The sequence below is a fragment of the Cryptomeria japonica genome, chromosome 7, assembly GCF_030272615.1.
Source record: "Cryptomeria japonica chromosome 7, Sugi_1.0, whole genome shotgun sequence".
Taxonomy (NCBI): Eukaryota; Viridiplantae; Streptophyta; class Pinopsida; order Cupressales; family Cupressaceae; genus Cryptomeria; species Cryptomeria japonica.
In genome coordinates, this window is record NC_081411.1 from 403,829,778 (window position 1) to 403,850,596 (window position 20,819).

The 20,819-nt window shown below is 37.4% G+C and overlaps 1 protein-coding gene across 1 annotated transcript in view; it reads left to right on the top strand.

Annotated features, from left to right (window-relative positions):
- LOC131053417 (uncharacterized) overlaps positions 1-20,583 on the top strand; it is a 60,718-nt gene extending 40,135 nt beyond the window's left edge. The window contains exons 7-8 of the mRNA XM_057988029.2: positions 19,226-19,710; positions 19,811-20,583. Of these exons, the coding sequence (XP_057844012.2) occupies positions 19,226-19,710; positions 19,811-20,089 (764 nt within the window). The 3' untranslated portion in view covers positions 20,090-20,583. The remainder of the gene's footprint in view (positions 1-19,225; positions 19,711-19,810) is intronic.
- The last annotated feature ends 236 nt before the right edge of the window (positions 20,584-20,819 follow it).

A 20,819-nucleotide genomic window follows, 5' to 3' on the forward strand; every position in this document is an offset into this window, starting at 1 on the left:
CAATATCCCTGATAATAGTGGCCGTTCAGGTAACTAATTCAAAAACAACAACAAGAGTAGTACTCTTGCATGAAATAAAATGAAGACTACATCTTATGTATGGGATGAATGCAACTGTCAATAGGTGGAAGCAGAAGGATCTGTGAGAGATATACTAATACTTTGATATCCCAGTGAATTCCAAGGCTCATCAGTAAACTTCACAAACCTTGTAAAAAATATGTTACTTAAGGGGCTTGTGGAAAATCTTTTCTCAAATACATATGGCATTATTAGCTCAGAAGAGAGACAGATTTGTTGGAGACACCTAATAGAAGGCATAAAGACATTGATTGGAGTTTGTGGGCAGACTTCAAGGCAATCTTGAAAATGCTTGACAAGAAAGGAGAAATCAGAGGGATCACTCAAAGTATGTTTTTGATTACATAGGGAAGGACCTCCAACCCTTTCAAAGCTAACCGGAAAAAAGTTGCAATAGAACAAACAACGAGCAGAACAAGTTAGTCACCAAAAAAGAGCAACTAAGTACAGCATAACAAAAGAAAAACAGCAGAGTAACCTCCAAAATAGATCCAGAGCATGGAAGATCCATAGAAGCAGCCTTGCGAGAAAAATAGCAAACTTGAACAAAACAGCAGGAGACTCTAGTAAAGAGCATTCCAATCTGCAACCATAGGATCCAGAGTTTCTTCCCATTTAGACACACCACGAGAAGGACCTTTCTTCTTCACCTACTTTGAAGATTCAGCAGGCCTCTCCAACTTTTTCATTTTCTTCTTCTTTTTATTCAGCTTAGTTTTCATACTCACCACTCCCACAATTGTTTTCCTCATTAGGCCATCAGTGATTTTAACCATTCTACTCATAGCATTCTCTAGGGTGAGAATTTTTGGTTGAAATAAGGTTAGAGACTCCTACAGACCAGCGTATTTCTCCTTGCAGCTAGGGCAATCTGTAAAATCTTGAGAATCTTTCTCACTTTCTACCCTAACTTGAAGATCCTTAATTTCAGTCATATACATTTGCATAGTATCATCTTTTCTGGCAATGTCCTCGTTTGTTTCTATGTCCTCATTGCCCTTTTTTTCCTCTTCCTTATAAGTTTTAATATTGTTCAAACCTTTGAGAGCATCCAACCGAGTCTCTAGGGGGCATAACATACAGGGGGAACAAGAAAGAGAGCCATCAGGGGTAATATCCAACAGCTCACTAGAATACTCCACATTTTCCTCCTCATTGGGCGTAGTCACCAGAGTCCTCCATTTCCACATTGTTAGTGCTTTGTTGGGTAGATTTAAGAGGAGAAGAAATCTTAGTAGCCATAATAATTTTTGCAATCTTGGCATACCTCCATTGGACTGAGGAGGCAACAGCTTCCTCTTTCATGTTCTCCCCATCAAAAATGTCAATAGCAGGGCTAAGAGGATTAGGCACAACAAGTTCCTTACTATTCTTACAACTAGAGAATTTTCCCTTGACATCTCAAGCAACCTTCTCACCTTTGTCCGAAGGTGAGATGGAAAAACTTCTCTTTGTCTTGAAGGGAAAGCGGAATTTTTTTCGGCCCCAACGCATCATTAGTGTTATTTTTTAGCTCTTTCCCCATTTTTTTTTCTTTCTAGAAGCAGGGGTAGTAGGAGACATGCCAAACACAATTCCTTGCGCATTGGAGGAAGAAGGGGTATTGTCTTTAAAAGCAATTCTTTTTCTCACTTTCTCCAAAAGGGGAAGGTTAAGGTCTTGCACTGGAATTTTTGGAGGGCCAAAAGTAGGAAGATTAGCAACATGGATGGCATTATGACTAAAATTATACAGTGTAGACATCAACCCTTGATGGAGGGGTGGATTAGCGCCTTTTATTTATTTCTCCATGGACAATAATGGGAAAAAAGGGAAAACTAATAATCAACTTACACCTCAAGTGACTTAAAATTTAGAAATGGTAGCCATGGACTGTAGCAAAGTGACCCTCCAAAGTAAAGTATTTAATTAAGTGATAGCTTACCATAGGCCACGGAATAGGCAGGTCTTCGTGGCTAAAACCATTCTAGTGTCGTTTGAGCTCCTCCTCCTATTCTAGAAACGACTCAATGTAGTCTTGATAAGCAGTTTGATTAAGACGAGGCACCTTAGCTCCGTAATAGATCAAATCAATTGCTTTAGCAATGAGCTCCTCGATAACTTCAATTTTTACCCCTCCAATCTAGACAATACCAGCATGGAAGCTATTCACAAATCAAGTCATTAGCTCATTATCATGCCCTTTTGTCACTCTAAAGAAGGAGGTTAAACCCCCACTCTCAAATATAGCCCAAAATTCAACATTTTTCTTCAAAGAGACATAAGTAATGTTCTCAGACGCAATCTCTCACCCATCTTAGCAAACCTCTTGCACTCGAAACTCTCACCTAACAGAACCCCAAAGAATATAAAGAATACTAGAGACTCACAAGCAGAATAGCTAGCACAAGTGTCAGGGCAAGGAATAGAACTTTTATAAAAAATAAACCAGTGAACTTTCTGATAAAATTCCATCATTAAAATAGATCTTTTGAGGATGACACAAGTGAAACGAATCATTGCAATAATTAAACTATTGCGGTGATGATTAAAGCCCTGAATCTAATATTTAGAATGACTAGTGGTATTATTGTCCACATGCCCCTTTTGAATACTTTCGTACAACTTGCTTGCATAAAAGGCCATCATAAAACTTTTAATCCCAACTTGGAGATTAGGGAGTCTTTTATGAGACCGTCTAGTAATGATTACATTTTTAAAAGTAATATCCTTGATATTTTTCAAACTATCTAAGCCTTTAAAAAATCTTTTCCCCTCAAGTTGCATGTAAAGTGAGCTAGGAAAACAATAATTAGAGGGGGTCGGATTAACAAACAGATAATTAGCCACAACATTTAAATAATTAATCTGAGATAAGACTTTATTCACATTGCAAGATCTTCTGCACATCAAACAAAGAAGCCCCTCTTTATACAAAATGCTAACACTTAAATTATGTATGGCCATGAACATTATTAAAAACCTGATTTATGCATATACAGTTCTTTCTCTCAACAAACAGAAGATCTTTAATCTGCAATTCGAGATTAGCATCGAACAGCCAATAATGCCACTCGTTAAACTAAAGGCCTGAATTGGTTAGAGCATTGGCAACTTTATTATCTTCTCTAAGAGTGTGAGAGATCTTGAAATGAGTGAAGTTGGGCAGCAGAGATCTACAATCATCAATAAAGTTTCTTATTTTTCAAGGATGAAGAGAAAAGTTCTGAAGCAGATTAATAATTAACTCAGAGTTCCCCTTAGTTTCCATCTTCTGGAACCCCCCACCAGACAACAATTGCTTCTGCTTCATTATTAGATTTGACACCCATATTTTTAGCAAAGCATTTAATTATATTCCCATTTTCATCTCTAAAGATCCCACCAACTATTGCAACACCAGGGTTCCACTTACTACACCCATCGAATTTCAATATGATCCAACCATTCTCCAGATTTTTCAATTTTATATGTTTTCTCAAAATTTTCTTACTTGGCTTGACCTTGGTCATGGGTTGAGAAATTCCCTTATTAGAACTAATTTTTAACTCAAGATGGGAAGGAAGCTTATGCACTTCCTTATCTTAGCCACAATGATGTTTTATTTGATGCCACTTTTAATAGATTGAAAAACATCTTTGTTGTTTCTTACTTCCTAAAAATGCTATTATTCCACTCCTTATAGAATCCCCAAGCTAGAAAAGGGGGAATATGATTCCATAATTCTCTAATCGTAGGATGAGAGAACAGGAAATTAGTCATCCAGACGATAAAATACTCTTTTAGAGTCCGCAGCACAATCCATTAAACATCAAGGGAGGTAAAAACCTCTACCCATACCTCACAGGAAAAGCTACATTGTAAGAAGAGATGAACAACAGATTCTTCAACACAGCAGAGAATACAGCTGTTAACAAGTTGAAACCCTCTCTTCACAAGGTAAATCTAATTTATTAAAGAAACCTCGCATTCTATTCATCATAGGAAGAAAGCTAGGATTTTGATTATGTTACACATGAATTAAGCTTATAATAAGGTGAATTGTAGTTTCTTGGATAAAATTTCTCAATTTTTTTTTATTCAGAATAACAAAGGCTATGGGTTTGGAGTTGCTTTAGCACACATTCATTCTCAATTTTAGTAAATAAGATTCTATCTTGAACCATTAATAAGGTGCAAGTGGATATAAACCTATATGAGTAAAAGGTGTCCTTAACTACTGGGCAATTCAGAAATCTACAGTTTGTAGATATTGAACCCTCATAAAATGGAACAAGGTTTATAAAGCATATCCTTTCTAGTTATGAGAAGGCAGCAGAGATAAAAACCAAATACCCAACTATTGAATTGCATTGTTTAGAAATAGAAGCCATCAAACAAGAATGAGTCAGTTGAATTTGGGGTCCAAGATTGCTTCTCTTCAAAACAATTATTTTGTAAGCATGCCTCTCCTCGTCCCAAGAGAAGTTATATATTTGTGTATCTTTTAGGATACAATCAAAACTAAAGAAAAAGAAGGATTTACCTTGCTAAGGTTTCCTTTCAAGATATTCCAATCTATATATGCCCCTTTTCAAATTCTAGTTGAAACTTTCAACAATATAGTCAATGTTCAATGAAACTTTCCTTGGAGTAGAAATGAAGAGAAAATCTCTATGAAAGAAAGTTTCTCTTCTAAGAATCTAAAGGAAGCAAAATGATAAAGACCAAGAAGTAAATCTTGACCAAATCTCTTAAAGCAATTTTTTTCTGGAGATTATATCATGACGAGGAGAGGTTATGGAGTGAAATCATTAGGGATGATTATGTGAAGCAGAAAGAATCTTCACAATTTAACATTTGCCCCATATATCAACTATGGAACCTCATGAATCATGTAGTTCATTCATTCTTCAATGAGTAAAATTGCTTATTAAAGATGACTGCAAATCCAACTTATAGACTCAACACTTGTAGAGGATAATCAACATATCATTCTAAGGGAAATATAAGATGATTGGAAAACATTGGTTGTTTTGTTTACTCCCATACTGTAACTCTATTAATGCACTAATGCACTATAAATAGAGTAGAGCATGACATACCAAATAACTATAAATGAAGATCAATTGCATCTTCATTCAAGGTAGTGATTGTAAAATCCAAATGTAAACCAAGGAGGATCATGTACCAAATCAGAATGCCTTCCTAGTCAACGAGAACGCTATTTAAAGTTCCTAATGGTTACCAAATAGAACCCAACCATCAACAACCACTTACCATTAAACTCCTAACAACTACTCACAAAAGCCAACAAGTGATCAGTAGTAATACACAGTCAATTACAAACATACTAATGAAACATAAAAATTTAATTTATACCATCTACATCACCCCCCCAAAAAAGAAAAGTTGGATTCCTAATCAAGAAGTGGTCAACAAAAGTGAGATAGATCATGTAATATCAGGAAAAAAATTCCATAGTTTCAGCGGCACTAAAGAGAAGGTTTTAATTGCTGATGTTTCACTGATTTAGCTTGAACAGAAGAATCATAACCTCATCATCCCACAATGAAGTACTAAAAAAGAGCCTTTGGCTAGAGAGCCATGGATGTGGAGCTTTGGGAAAAACCAATTTGAAATTTTCAATAAGTTCTTTAGTTGGAAATAGTAAGGAAAACTTAGTACTGAGACACTGATCAGCATCGCATCTCAAATGTCATGCACTCTATAAAGAATGTACAAGTCAATGGCCATACAAGTGATTGAACTTTGTGGACCATACAAACAAGATGTCATATTTGAATATATATTTGATTTCAAAAAATATTCATGAAGGTGGTCATTGTAAACAATACAACTACAGAATATATTCTAGCAAAATAACCTATGGTTTTTTTATTAGAACCTATTCGATAGAATTTTCAAATGCGCTATGTTGGAGGATGAACATTGGCAGATGATCCCAAGAGTCACGTGATAGAAGTTGAAGAGCCAATGTGTTGTATGGCAGAATACTCAAACTATGCAGTGCTAGTTGTACTCTTATATGTAGAGCTATGATGTAAATTGGTATGCCATCACTGGCACATGACAGCTGTACAGTGATGGCACTTTTTACCAAGTTACTTGGCAAAATGTGGAAGATATAGTGGGACAAGATCAGGATGCCAAAGACCTTGGCTAGCCATTTGGCTCAACTCCGTTACAACAAGATCTGGATTCAACCAACCATCGTGGAATATGATATCCACCATAACTTGAAGAACCTGATTTACAGAAAGAAGCACTTCTCACTGATGTAGTGCTAGGTTGTCAACTATGACATGGTGTGAGGAGTGAGCTTGTAACAGTGTATTTATCAATTTCAATATAGTTTCTTCTTCTCCTAGCCTTAAGGGATGTTGTGAATACTTTGAAGCATAGTTGAGATACTTGGACTCTGCAATAACTTGACAAGCCCAAAAAAATTTAAATCTTGGGACTTGGCAAAAACTCAGGAAAAAACTCAGCAATTACTTGACAATTTTATCAAACATTTTAAAATACAAATTTTTAAAAATATTCTTCAAAAACACACATATTACTAAATTTGTTGAGCATCTTACCAATTTCCATCATATATAAATCTAAATTAGAGTTTAATACATATCATAGACCAAAAAACAAGTTCAACCTCTAGATGGGCTGCAATTCTACTTCCACTAGCCACATACATCTAAGTTTACACTCAAGAGTTGTATCTCAATTACTCGTCACCTCCTCATTGTAATCAAGTTTCTTATTTGATGGATCCCGATGAGTAATATGAAAGGAGAGTAATCACATTAAGGAGACACAAATTTTTATCACGTGGAAAACCCTCAAGGGTAAAAAACCACGGAACACTTTTTCAAAAAAGGGCTCCAACCCAGTTTACAAAAGTGAGCTGCAACTCACTGAGAGCATCAACTCTCTTTGAAGCACCTACTCCAAAAATTTTTATCACGTGGAAAACCCTCGAGGGTAAAAAACCACGGAACACTTTTTCAAAAAAGGGCTCCAACCCAGTTTACAAAAGTGAGCTGCAACTCACTGAGAGCACCAACTTCACAACAAGGCACCAACCTTTACATTACAAAGTTTATCAGATTGAGAAATAGTACAGCTCTTTGATAGCTGTTGATTTTCTCAGTTATGCTCCAGTGAACTCTCCTTATTATAAATTTTACATTTTCACAATAACTTACTACAATCAACTTTGGAGAATATCACATTCACATGCTAAACAACTCAGAACTCAAGACTTCAAAGAACTTCTGTAGCATGCACACACCATTAGTCATATACTTATCGATTTCATAAAACGGAAAACTCACATTCATTATCTGCTGATTACTGTCAAAAACATGGCATACTCCCACAACAGCTTCTTCCACCACGCCAAAATGTATATTCAAACTATTAAAAGGTGTTTCTGTTAACTCTCAAACTGCACACATTCACATTAATCATGGCTACAGAACCAAGTGTGATGTTCACTCAAAATATTCTCATCTGCTTCACATAGAATATATGTTCTTTTCTACATCTGTAAGCGAACTTTTTTTTTTATCACTTAACCACAAGCTTAATCAACAACACTTTGTCATACATAGTTCACTTTTCTTTTAAGCGCATTACTTACATACACCAAACTGAATCAGCTGAACCTCCTTTTTTAAAAAAAAAAATATCAGAACGATTTCTTTTCTTTTCTCCAGCATGCAAAAATTGTAACTCTCATTTAGCAGTAAAAAATCGTAGAAGCAAAAGAATCTGTCAGAGAAAAAAAAACACGCTTTCAAAAAGAACAGAGAATGCCATAACTCCTACATACAACCAACCACACACCTTGTACCATTTCAGAGATACCAACTAAAAATGCCTTCAGAATCAGTTAAGAAAGTGTTGAGACATGGACCAGCTAGGACTCAAACCTAGGACCTTCCATACGCTACTGGAGTGCTCTACCACTGAGCTACTGGCCCCTCTTGGACCAGTCCATCGTCGGTCCGGGTGTGGCTTATTTTCAACACCAACGCCCCCCCTTAAGCCACACTTCGCGTGTGCTCGGGGCTCCTAGCCTGGAACTGGCTCTGATACCATGTTGAGACATGGACCAGCTAGGACTCGAACCTAGGACCTTCCATACGCTGCTGGAGTGCTCTACCACTGAGCTACTGGCCCCTCTTGGACCAGTCCATCGTCGGTCCGGGTGTGGCTTATTTTCAACACCAACAGAAAGAATAACATAATCACACGGAACCATTTTTCTGCATTTGATTCTCTGATGCCATTCAGATACAACAAGAATTCTGTAAACAAATCATTCTTACCTGTCACTTTGCATCTGAACCTGCAAATCTGTGAAACCGAACTGATTACCAAATCATTCACCTGACCCTGCAAGCGAATTGTAACTGATCTGACAAGTCCGAAAACTTAGAAGAAAGAACTATTCGAACTGGGCAGATGTGAAACAAGTCTAAGCAAACAAAGGAACTCAGATCCAAACATTTTAGATCAGACAAGACATCTGACAACCTGAGCAGATGCTAGCAACACCACAAACCACCTAGAGGACATCAATGACAAAAATTCCAGCAGAGACAAGCATTGCCTTTACGCACAATGTTGGACATTTCAGTGCTAACACTTTTTAGCATTGTGTTATTGACTCAAATAAATGAATTAGTAAGTGGGTGAGCCCTCTATAAATCAAGATGTAGTGCATGCGACTTTTTCATGATACATGTTGGCTTAGTGCACATTTTCAAAGGTTGTTAGTATGCCCTCTCCTTTTGTTGCACCATTGGCCTCATAGTGTCAAATCAAGGGCAGTGAGTCCCATTTTCTAATGAGGCATCAAGGTTTTTGAACAATCAATTTTAATCAAAAGTAGAGTAGTCGGAAACTCCTTTGGCCCTCCTTGGGCACGTGTATCCCCGTATCCGAAATAAATATGTATCCGATACAGCCTGGATACACATTGAATACTGTACCCACATGTGCCCAAAAAACCTTGATTTCCAACCATGCTAGATACTCTGATTTTTTTAAAATTTGATAGAAATCTTCCTAAATTTAATTTTTTAAAACTTCGTTCATGCATTTTAAAAAAAAAATTGGTATAAACAAAACCAACACCCAATGAGAAAGACAAATGAAATGTTTTTCTATTTGAGTGACCCATTTTTTGGGTTATCTTCCAATGCAACTCTACTACTTTTGCATATTGTAAAATGTAAAATCAACTTATCATTAGTTTATGTAGCAATTATGTGTCTATATTTCTTTGAAGTAATGAAAATCTCCTCAAATGACTTAGAAAAATGTGTTAAATATATGGGTATGTGTTCTTTTATGAATGACGTATCCAGCCGTATCCATATTGGGGGTCTTAAAAAATGGCTGTATCTGTATCCGATATCATATTTGTATTTGTACTTGTATTTGTGTCCATGCAACTTTGGTTAAGAAAATCAATAAGGTTCATATTATGGTAGTATTACTTGGAATATAGATTCACTTGGCAAACCAAAAGTATAAATCGACTGCAATTAACAGGATATGAATTGGGATACTAAAAAAAGTGATTTTCTTTTTTAAAAAGGAGGAAAATGCTGTTTTTGTTATTTCAATCCAAACAAAGAGGAAATAATGCTTTTTAAAACTAGAGTGAAAGTCTTGGGGTGGAAGCCCCCAAAAGGCTTGTGGGATCTGAGGCAACGCCCCTGGTGCAAACTCCATAATGATATAAGATGGGATCAAGGTGCAATGTTGCTGCAACCAAAGCCCAAACAAGGCCTTTTAGGACATAGAGACCTTTGTGGTGCATGCCATTTTTCATAATTTTGTTGTTTTTTAACCAAGCTTTGAATCCTTTTTAATCATATAGATTTTGACTAAGGTGTGGCTTGGCCTGTCAATTCAGCCTGAATACCAAAGTTGCATGGACATGGATATGGATACAAAGACAGATACGGTATCGAATACCGATACAACCATTTTTTAAGAACCCCAATATGGATGCTACTGGATATGGCATTCATAAAAAACACATACACATGTATTTAACGCAATTTTCTGAGTTATTGGAGATCTTCATTACTTCAAAAGCAATATAGACACATAATTGCTACATAAATAATTATAAATTGATTTAACAATTTATAATATGCAAAAACAGTAAAGTTGCATTGGAAGATAACCTGAAATAGAAAAAAATATTATTTGTCTTTCTCATTTGGTGTAGGTTTTTTTTATACCAATTTTTTTTTAAATTGCATGAATGAAGCTTTTTTAAATTAAATTTAGGAAAATTTACTCCAAATTTCAAAAAAATCAAATCACAATGTATTTGGCATGGTTGGAAAGCCAAGGTTTTTGGGGCACGCATGGGTACAATATCTGACATGTATCCAGGCCGTATCAGATACGTATCCATTTTGGATATAGGGATACGGGCGCCCAGGGAGGGACGGAGGAGTATTCGGCTACTCTGTTTTAAACATTTAACATTTGACAGTTGACAATGTTAGTGTTTTGTAGCTACGGGAGATATTTTTCTTTAAATATATATTCATCAGAAGGCATGTCGGCCAGGTATTTCCCTAAAAGAAATTAATCAAAGGCAAGTCGGCCTTTCTCTTTGTAAAACAAAATATTATTTATTCTAGGTCGGCCCTAGAAGAGAGGTCACATAACTTGCTATATAAAGGAGAAGGTGTCTCCACATTTGGATATAATCACTTCATCATAATTCACATCAAGCAAGCAGAAAAAGTTCACCATTTCTTAGCAGCAGGAATTCATTCTTAGTAGCAACTCACAATCCTAGAAGAAGTTCGCAATTGTAGCTGCAGATCATTATCTTGTAGCAGCAGATCATCATTTTGTAGCAGCAGACCGATTTCAAGGAGAAACATATTCATTTGTATCTTTGCATCTAGGAGAGGTGCTATTATTCATTGTATCAAATTCGACCTTGTGTTGGGCCTGAGTTGTAAGCAGATTTCTTCAATATATAAGAGAATATTATTTGTTGGGTTTTTTCCTCCTCGAGTAGAAGGGTTTTTTCCCAAGGTATTTGTTGTGTTGATTTCTCTATGTGTTGTTGTATTTCTGCTTGCTTACATTTTTTATCCTAAAACTAACATGGTATCAGAGCAGGTCTAAGAAAAGATCTGATCAGATTTGTTTAAACAGTCAAGTAAACTTTTCATCTAGGGCAGATCTTGAAGGCAAAGTATTGCAGATCTAAGGTTGCAAATTATTTCAGACTTAAGAGCAGATCTTTGAAGGAGAATTTGTGTGGAAAAAGAAGATGGTGAACGGTGTCAAGATAGAAGATAGGCTTGATGGAGCCTCAAACTTCAACTCTTGGAAACCTAGGGTACTCATTGCATTAGAGGAGAATGATCTTCTTGATTTTGTGGAAAGTGATATGCTCGAGTCTTCCGATGATACTGAGAAAATCCAGTGGAAGAAAAATGGCACGGAGGCTAGAAAGATCATGATAGACTCTATGATGAATCACTTAGTACCGACCATCTCCAAGTTGAAGTTAGCTAAATAAATGTTTGATACCCTAAAAGGGTTGTATGAGATCAACAATACCAACAAAACCCTTGCTTTGAGACAACAACTTCACCATGTAAAAATCGATAAGGAAATTTAGTCATCTCATTCTTTATGAAAATTACTGATTTAAGAGATCAGTTGAGCACTATTGGGGACATAATTGCAGACAGCGATCTTGTTATGTTGGCACTAAATGGTCTTCCCCAATCTTGGGAGCCCTTTATCCAAAGCATAAGTGGGAGATTGTTGACGTGTCTGAAATCGCATTGCTGCAAACTCCATACGGCCAACGCAGAATAGAATAACCAACTGAGTATCCTATCCTCTCTTGAGATAAGGAAGTCCCTAATGCTGTTTTTTGTTTGATCAATGGGGACGACCTCAAGGTTTTGATTGTCAGGTCTTGACTGCAAGATTACTCAGTGGTTTGATGTGTTTTTGCTGGAAACACAAGGGGACTTACGATTTGCAACAAGCTAGTCTGCTGCGATTCTCAAATTACGTAATAAAGAGCAAAAGGAAAGGGTTAGGAGATCTAAAACTAACAACACGGGTATGCGGGTAGACGGATTCAACATAACCAATTCCTGCTTGGCCAGAATAGCTCACAACCTTGCAGGAATGGTGCAATCTTCAAAGGGACTTGGAAGATTTTCAGACTGGAGATGCACGACTAAGCACCCAATTCTGGTGCAGCTCAAACGCACACCTGCAATTGAACTAAGCACAATTAAAGGCTCAGGTTAACCATACAAAAGGATACACAATCAGTATATCCTCAATGGTATGAGCTTGAATCTATCAAATACCTGCACACCCAAAACAGAAAGATCTATCTAAAATGCTGAGAGAAACCATGCAAACAAGATGAAAACAAGACAATAAACACCAATTCAATGTCTATATATTGATTTCAGCTGCCTATTACAACAATTTCTGCAACATCTCTATGCCACTGCTAAGATCTAACCTATTCTAACTCTTAAATCTAACTATCTAACCATCTAACCCTTTACAAAAGAAAGGCCTCTGCCTTTTATAGCTATTACAATTTTGAATCAAAGGCTAGTATGGACTGCATCCAAGGGTCCTGATCTGCCTTCTAGAAGCTGGCAGCTTCAACCCATGCCGAATTGATTCTCAGTTATCCAACCAACAACTATCTCAACTACTTGCCACTATTTGGCTTTAATTCAGGTCTATCCAATCTTCTTGATGGCTGGGAATAGTTATCCACAAAAATATCTTGCGCGGGACCCATAGGCAGTTTACAATAAAGCAGTTTTAGTTTTAAAACTGAATTTCTGGACTTAAATCCAGCTGTGTGCTTTTTCTCGAGAAGGCATAAACTTGCAGCATTCAGAGTGTTCTTTGGTCTTTGGTCCCGGTGGTGGACTTCATCTTTGTTCAGTGGCACGGTTTCCAATGTTTGTTTGCTCTTGCGCTCCTGCAGCACGTTCCCACATCTTTTTCTTTTTCCAGTCTTCAGCACCTGGCCTTGATTGTGATCCTTCTTCGATTTGCGTTTCAGGTCTTTCTCCTGGTTGATGCCGGAGCATCTAGGAGGGCAAATGAACAAAGGAGGACACCAAGGACTAAGGAGAGTGATATGACATCACTAGAGGTCAATTGGAATGTTTTGAAGCCTATAATGGCCTATTGTAATGTTGAATTCAATAAATTATGTAAAAATCCTAAAGGTCCTGATAAAGGCCTAAGGACCAAAATGCAATGTAATAGGATGATGGAGTCTAGATAGGTTGGATAGGAGTTTATTGTGATTTAATGATCTTATTATGTCAAAATAAGTTGAATGGGATAGGTTTTAGTTGATTAAAAGTATTAGAAATAAAGTTGAAAATTCAAATTTTGAATTTCAACAACTAGTTCCAGTTTTGGTGGGAAATAAGTTTTAGAGTTGTTTTGACATTTTAATCACTTGGATTAGTTGGAGATTGGTTGGAGTTGGTTGGGGAAGGTCTTATAAAGTCTCTAAAGTAATTTTTGTGTGTTTGGATGATGCTGGTACGGACTTGTACGGACTGTCTCAGAAAATTAATTAAAAAACTCTTTATTTGCTGTCAAATCCTTGTTTTTTCATGCTTTCTTTGCATTGAAAGGCTAAGGGATCATCATTGCTGTACATTGGGGGTTTATTAGTTATTCCTTTGATGTATTGAGTGCATTTTTGAAGTCTTGAAAGTATCATATTTTTATTTATTGCTGACTGTCCCAGAAAAGACAGTGATTTTTTCACTAATTTGTGAATTTCCAAGCATGTAAGGATCCATCCTATGAATGTACAGGTCTGATTCTCATAGGATGGATGCCAAATAACATGTACAATAGTTTACTAACCCATTATTGACAGGAAGGAGTGAAGAGTGCAGGTGTACACCATGAAAGTTGCATGAAAGTTGAAGAAAAGTGATTGGAAATGAGTGAAAATGAAGGCTAGAGTGTAGCAGCAGAGAATCTAATTGAACAAGGGGGGTATTTTATGCATTGAAGTGTCTAGACACACCATTTTAAAGGTGTTTGAACTTTGGTTGAGCCTTGGAAGTGATTGGAAGTGATATTTCTAGAAAGCCCTAGGGAAAAGGGTGATTTAGTGAGGTTTTTTGGTGTTTGGGTATCTAGGAGTGCAACCAAGACCTAAGACCTGAAAAATCCTTGGTTTGGGAACATAATAAGAGACTGTACAAAAGGGTTTAATCTGGTGTTAAGTTTTGTTGGTACTTCCTTTGTAAAGTGGGTGGTTTTTAAGGCTAAAAAGGGGCACATTTGAGGACAGCAAAGGGTCCGTCCAAAACAACCTATATTGGTTTTCTGATATGTTGTGTAACATCCAAATGGGTGTCTAAATATGTAATTTTTTTGTCAAGTGTTTTGGGATGATTTGGAGAAAAGTTGAAAATACCCGATTTGGAGGCTACAAGGAATAGAGCCTAGAAGAGCAAGTTTGGTTTATGAGTTTGAGTCTGAGTTTGGGGGTGTGTAGAACCTTGTCTTATGGTGTTTGGGATGTGTTAAGACCAATAGAGGTGTTGGAACAAACCATTTTGATGTTATCCTTGGTTGGGTGTGTTGAGTTGAGTTTGGTTTTGAATCACCTAGCATGTAGAGGATCCTTTGATGTGTCTCCTTGAGTTGATTTAATCCTTAGGGAGAGTTCCAGAGTTGATCTCTCTGCATCACTGGTTCTCTAATGACGTCCTGTGACCTGCGAATGATCAATTTCACTTCATTAAATTAATTTGAAATTAATTAATTAATTTAATGAATATTAAATTTAATTACGAATTCTGGCTTGAGAAGCTCTTTGTGAGATGAATCCTGAAGATGCTTCTCCTTTCTCTTCGAATGTGAAATCTGATCCTTGGTCTTGATGGTGTTTGGGCGTTACTTCTGCGTGATTTTACCTTTGGAGTCTTGGGCGTTTTGAATGGGTTTTTGGCATTTTGAAAACTTCTTATAGCGCGATTTTGGAGGCTTGAAGAGCCTCTGCAAATTTTAAAATCCTAACACTCATGCCTTTCCTGGTGAATTTCGGAGAATGGGGGAGGGGGGTTTGCAGACTTTAAACTTCACGTCTCCATCTTCTAAATTACGAACTCCGCGTTTTTTCACGTTTTGATGCCTAATGCACTTATTGCGCTGCGATTTTCGGAGAAATGGGAGACTTTGCCAATCTCGAACCCCTTGTATTTGCCTTATACGTGTTGCGACTTTGGGGTCTATGGCGAATTTCGGATCGTTTGGAGTTTTCGCCAAAATAAAGCATTTCGGACCTCTGACGCTTTTTGCGGATTTTTAAGTAAACTTTGGACCATTCATCGTTTTCGCCAATTTGGAGTTTTCGCAATTTTTGCCCATTTTGGAGTTTTCGGACCTTTAACGCCTTTTGGCGAATTTCAGAGTTTTAAGCATTTTAGCGAACTGGAGGCATTTTCGGACCTAGACCACCTTTTTGCAAATTTATACAACTTTGAATTTCGGCCCCAAGGTCCGAAATTGGATGCTTTAAGTGAAATTCGGACCTCTGGGGGCTTTTTGCAACTTTTCCACATTTTAAATTTCAGCCCCAAGGTCCGAAATTGGAGGACTTAAGTGAAATTCGGACCTCAAGGGGCTTTTTGCAACTTTCCAAGCATTTTAAATTTCGGCCCCAGGGTTTGAAATTGGAGGACTTAAGTGAAATTCGGACCTTTGGGGGCTTTTTGCAACTTTCCAAGCATTTTCGCACCTAAAGCACCTTTTGGGAAATTTTGAATTTGGCCCCAGGGTCCGAAATTGGAGGACTTAAGTGAAATTTGGACCTCTGGGGGCTTTTGGCAACTTTTGAACCTTTTCACATTTTAGCCCCAGGGTCCGAAATTCGCTCCTTTGGGCATTTTGGCGATATTAAACTTTTTCCTCAAGAAGTGCGAGCTTGGGCACTTGGGCGAGTTTGTCAAGATCTCGCCGAAGGACATTTAAGTATAAGTGACATTTCCTTATATCTTTCTTCTTTCTTATACTTTAAGTTATATTCCATATATACTTTCAGGATGTTTGAGAGTGGTTTCGGACCTCCAGGAGTTATATTGCAAATTCTAGTTTTTGGAGGATTCCTCAGTTTTCCAGACTTGGTCAAATTTTAGGATCAGGACATTCCAGACTTAGACAAATTTCAGGGCATTTGGAGATCAAGATGACATTCCAGACTCCATCACTCACCAACTTGACCTAACTCAGACCTTCAAGGATGATATTCACTCACCAAGCAAGACACAATGAGCAACAAGAGCAAAACCAGGCCCTAAGGAAGACTCTCAAAGAAACCCTAATTCTGGGGCCCTATTGACTCACCCGGCTCAAGGAGAGCCTGCCATCCTAGCGACTCCCTTGATAGCACTCATCATGCAAAGGCTAACAGACAAAACCTAAAAAAAAACTAGAAAAACAAACCCCAGAAAGCAAAAAGAAGGGGTCCCATTTATGGGGCGATGTGTGAATACGTCACAACAGCCCCTAGAGGTCGAATTTGGTTTTAGCTGCACTTGACCCTTTATACCCCTTTCTCTTCCGAAAAGACAAAAAGGCACAAACTAGGGGGTCCTTGTCCAAGACGGGGATGGGTGTGCGATTCGCACAACAGAGATCTAAGTTGCCCAAGTTTGATCTTCTTCGAGCTGATTGTATTCAAGAAGTGTCCAGGTTGGCAGCAAGAGGAATTGAGCGAAACTATCATGATGTAGAAAATCAAGTTCTTGCTACACATAGTTCTAGAGAAAGAGGCAAAGTAAGAAAGAGGAATAGAGACAGAGAATTAGATTCTGCCCTAGAACCGAAGAAGAAGAAGGATCTCTCTCACATTCAGTGTTTCAGGTGTGACAAGTATGGTCACTTTGCTCGAGATTGCAAATTAAGGTCTACACAACTTGTTTCTACTACAAAAATTGCCATGGGGACATCTTAGAAGGAGCCAAGCTCTAAAGTCGATTTAGAAGGTTTCTTATTCTAAAGTCAATCAGTTTCTTCTAAGAGGTGGAATTAACATTCAGAGGGAGTGACAAACCAACAAAGGCAACCTTGGACGAGGAGGTGAGGAGGTTGATGCTAGTACTTGGAGCTTTAGAGGGAGTCACATCATCATGAAAATTCCTTGTAGTGCATATTTCTCTGAGACGGAGAAATATGAGGTGAAAGCCCTTGTAGTGTATATTTCTCAAGGATGGAGAAATATAAGGTGCAAGCCCTTGTTCATCTCTAAGACGGAGATGAGATGTCATGTTGAGAGTCTCCATGATGACATCATGTGCTTGTGTCTCTTTCCACATATGGGAGTAGCCATGGTGGATGTCATGTTGAGAGACTCCATGACGACATCATGTTGAGATACTCCGTGATGATCACTTGTACATGTGTTTCCTTCCACACATGGGAGTACCCATTGTGGACGTCATGTTGAGAGACTCCATGATGACATCACGTTGAGAGACTCTGTGATGAACTCTTGTACATCTCTGAGATTGAGATGTTTTTTTTTTAATAGGTGTAGCCATTATGGGTGTCATGTTGAGAAACTCCATGACGAGGATATTTGAAAATACCTCCCTAGCTAAGAGGGAGTGTTATTGTTTTGTAGCTTCGGGAGATATTTTTCTTTAAATATATATTCATCAGAAGGCAAGTCGGCCAGGTATTTCCCTAAGAGAAATTAATCAAAGGCAAGTCGGCCTTTCTCTTTGTAGAACAAAATATTATTTATTCTAGGTCGGCCCTAGAAGAGAGGTCACATAACTTGCTATATGAAGGAGAAGGTGTCTCCACATTTGGATATAATCACTTCATCATAATTCGCATCAAGCAAGCAGCAGAAGTTCACCATTTCTTAGCAGCAGGAGTTCATTCTTAGCAGAAATTCACATTCCTAGAAGAAGTTCGCACTTGTAGCAGCAGATCATTATCTTGTAGCAGCAGATCATCATTTTGTAGCAGCAGACCGATTTCAAGGAGAAACATATTCATTTGTATTTTTTCATCTAGGAGAGGTGCTATTATTCATTGTATCAAATTCGACCTTGTGTTGGGCCTGAGTTGTAAGCAGATTTCTTCAATATATAAGAGAATATTATTTGCTGGGTTTTTCTCCTTCGAGTAGGAGGGTTTTCCCAGGGTTTCTGCTGTGCTCATTGCTCTATATGTTGTTGTATTTCTACTTGCTTACATTTCTGATCCTAAAACTAACAGACATCAAATTAGTGATTTTGAATTATCAGCGGTGTTCTCAATTCTGTATTTAAACCAGCAATACTGAACCCCAGGGGAAACTGACAACGTAATCTAATATAGATCTATTCAAAGTAAAATTAAAAAATAAAATTATAAATGCCCCTAGCCTTGACCTCAAACTAAAACTTTCATCTTTCCATGCTTTTGTTTGTAGTTATGCCCCTAAATGTAAAAATGATCCAAAAAGGACAGGTATACTGTATACATATGTTTGAAAAACTCAATAAATGACATGGCAATGGATCCTAGAACAAGAAGCAAATATTTTTTGTCAATTAAGTGAAATATATTTGATTTCATCATTAATATAAAAAAGTTTCCGTTTTGTCTGTTTAGCAAAAAAAGACTAAAAAAATGTCTGGGCCTGCCTATGGCATCACTATTTTTGAGAGTTAGAACTAGAACTGATGGTCATATTCCTCACCATTCAGTCGGTTTTCAATGAGAGGAGGTGGGTTGGTGCACCCCCCTCTCTTTGTTTATTTGAGTGGGCCTGGTTTAGGGGTTTTGGTCGGTTGGGTTTGTGCCTGCCCTCAATTGAATGTAGCATGTTGCAGTTAGTCGGCATCAATTACATTCAATGCTGGTATTGTTTTGAACTGTAAATCAGTAGTATTTGGTACGTGTTGACTATGCAAACATGAGATATTGTTTAAAGTTTCAATTTTTTATACAGCTTGCTTCTTTATTCTTGTTTATCTAGCTGATTGTTCAGAAGGCAATTTTTTAGAATTCTTAACTGCATTCTTTACATCTTAATTATTTGAATTGATTGAAAGTAATTTAAATTCTTGTACTTGTGCAGTTGCAGGTGAGCTGATAAGCAGAATGTCAGATGTGAGTCATTTCAATCTCCACCTTGGGCTTGCAGGGGCACTAGATGGTGAAAACACTATGGAGCTGATGTTATGGAATATAGAGAATTTGCAATCCCGGATAATCAAAATGAGAAATCAACTTAATAAGTTTGTGAAAAGGATCTCTACAAATAATATAACACATAATTCATGGTCAAATCAATTTCCGAAAGGGACAGTGGAAGGTCCCCCTTTCGTTTCCTTAGGTAAATCTAGAAACCAAATGCATGTTGGTAGAGGCAGCAAAGTGCAAACAGTAACCCTCGCTCGTCGGCGCATCTCTGAATTCGACATCAATAATGTAGTAATGCCAGGTAACTCGATGGCAGTTTATGTTGAACCAGCCAGGCATGGGTTCATTGAGACACCTCACTGGCGTTTTGTAGGTGATTCAATGAAGTTGGATCAAAACACAGAAGACACAAGTGAGGAGGTAAATACATTCTCTTTTCCTATTGTGCTTGTAAAATGCAATATTGTTTCATGAAAACAAAAATTTACAGCCACTAATAATTTCAAATTTGGATGAACAGGCAACAGATGATGAAGTTTATATTGAGCGCCATAGATGTATGGAAATGAAGGAGAAATATATCCGTAGTGCACCCAGTCCTGGTAAGAAAACTCCTGCACCTGTCCCCAGATTTGGATTAGGGATTACATCAGGACCAACTCAAACAAAAACAGGAACAGAGGACTTTTGTACAAGTGCTCAAGGAAGTGAGTTGCGTAGTCCTGGCTGTTACATGCCCTGGGATGCATCTGTTCCAAAGGGAAAGAGAAATGGGAGACGTAGGCCATCTTTTATTTGAGATGCTTAAGAATCTCAGGTTTCAGCTGCTGCACTGGCAAATACAACAAGTCCATCTGATTCAAATCTTGAAATAACAGGTGGACTTGTTTAATATGACAGAATGATCACATTGTACTGATAGCTGATAAATAGCAGCATAATCCAAGAAAAAGACAACAGCACAATCACGTAGTATGCTCGAAGGACAGTATTAGACTCCTTAGTAGCATAACAGATTTTTAAAAAATTATGTCATTCTTAGACTGTCAGGTTCTAATTAAAGTAGGGCTCTGAGGTAGATTTTCATTGAGACCAATAATCATAGAACTCCTTCAAAAATGTAACAAATGTGTTTCATGATAGGAATGGAATGTGGACTATCTACCAATATTGAAGTTGGGGAGAAGGCCTAACAGTCTCAAGCTTCAAAAGAGAGCTTTGTAAAATTTGTATTTTATCTGTACAAGTGACATCTTGGATTTTAAAGATAATACATTATCAAAATTCTTCGAAGGGCAGGTTTTTCTGGCTCTATAGTGTATTTCCATTTTGTATTTCATTAATTTCAGTGCACAATAGCAGGCAAATTGGTGTCTCAAATTGTTTGTTGGCAATCAACAAATGAATTTTTCCATCACAGTTGTCTTCAAGTTCTGCTTTTAACTGCAGCACAAACTTTCAACAAAAACTACTGGAATCTACTTTTCACAAATAATGTCTACTACCATTTAAAATATTTAAGAAAATCC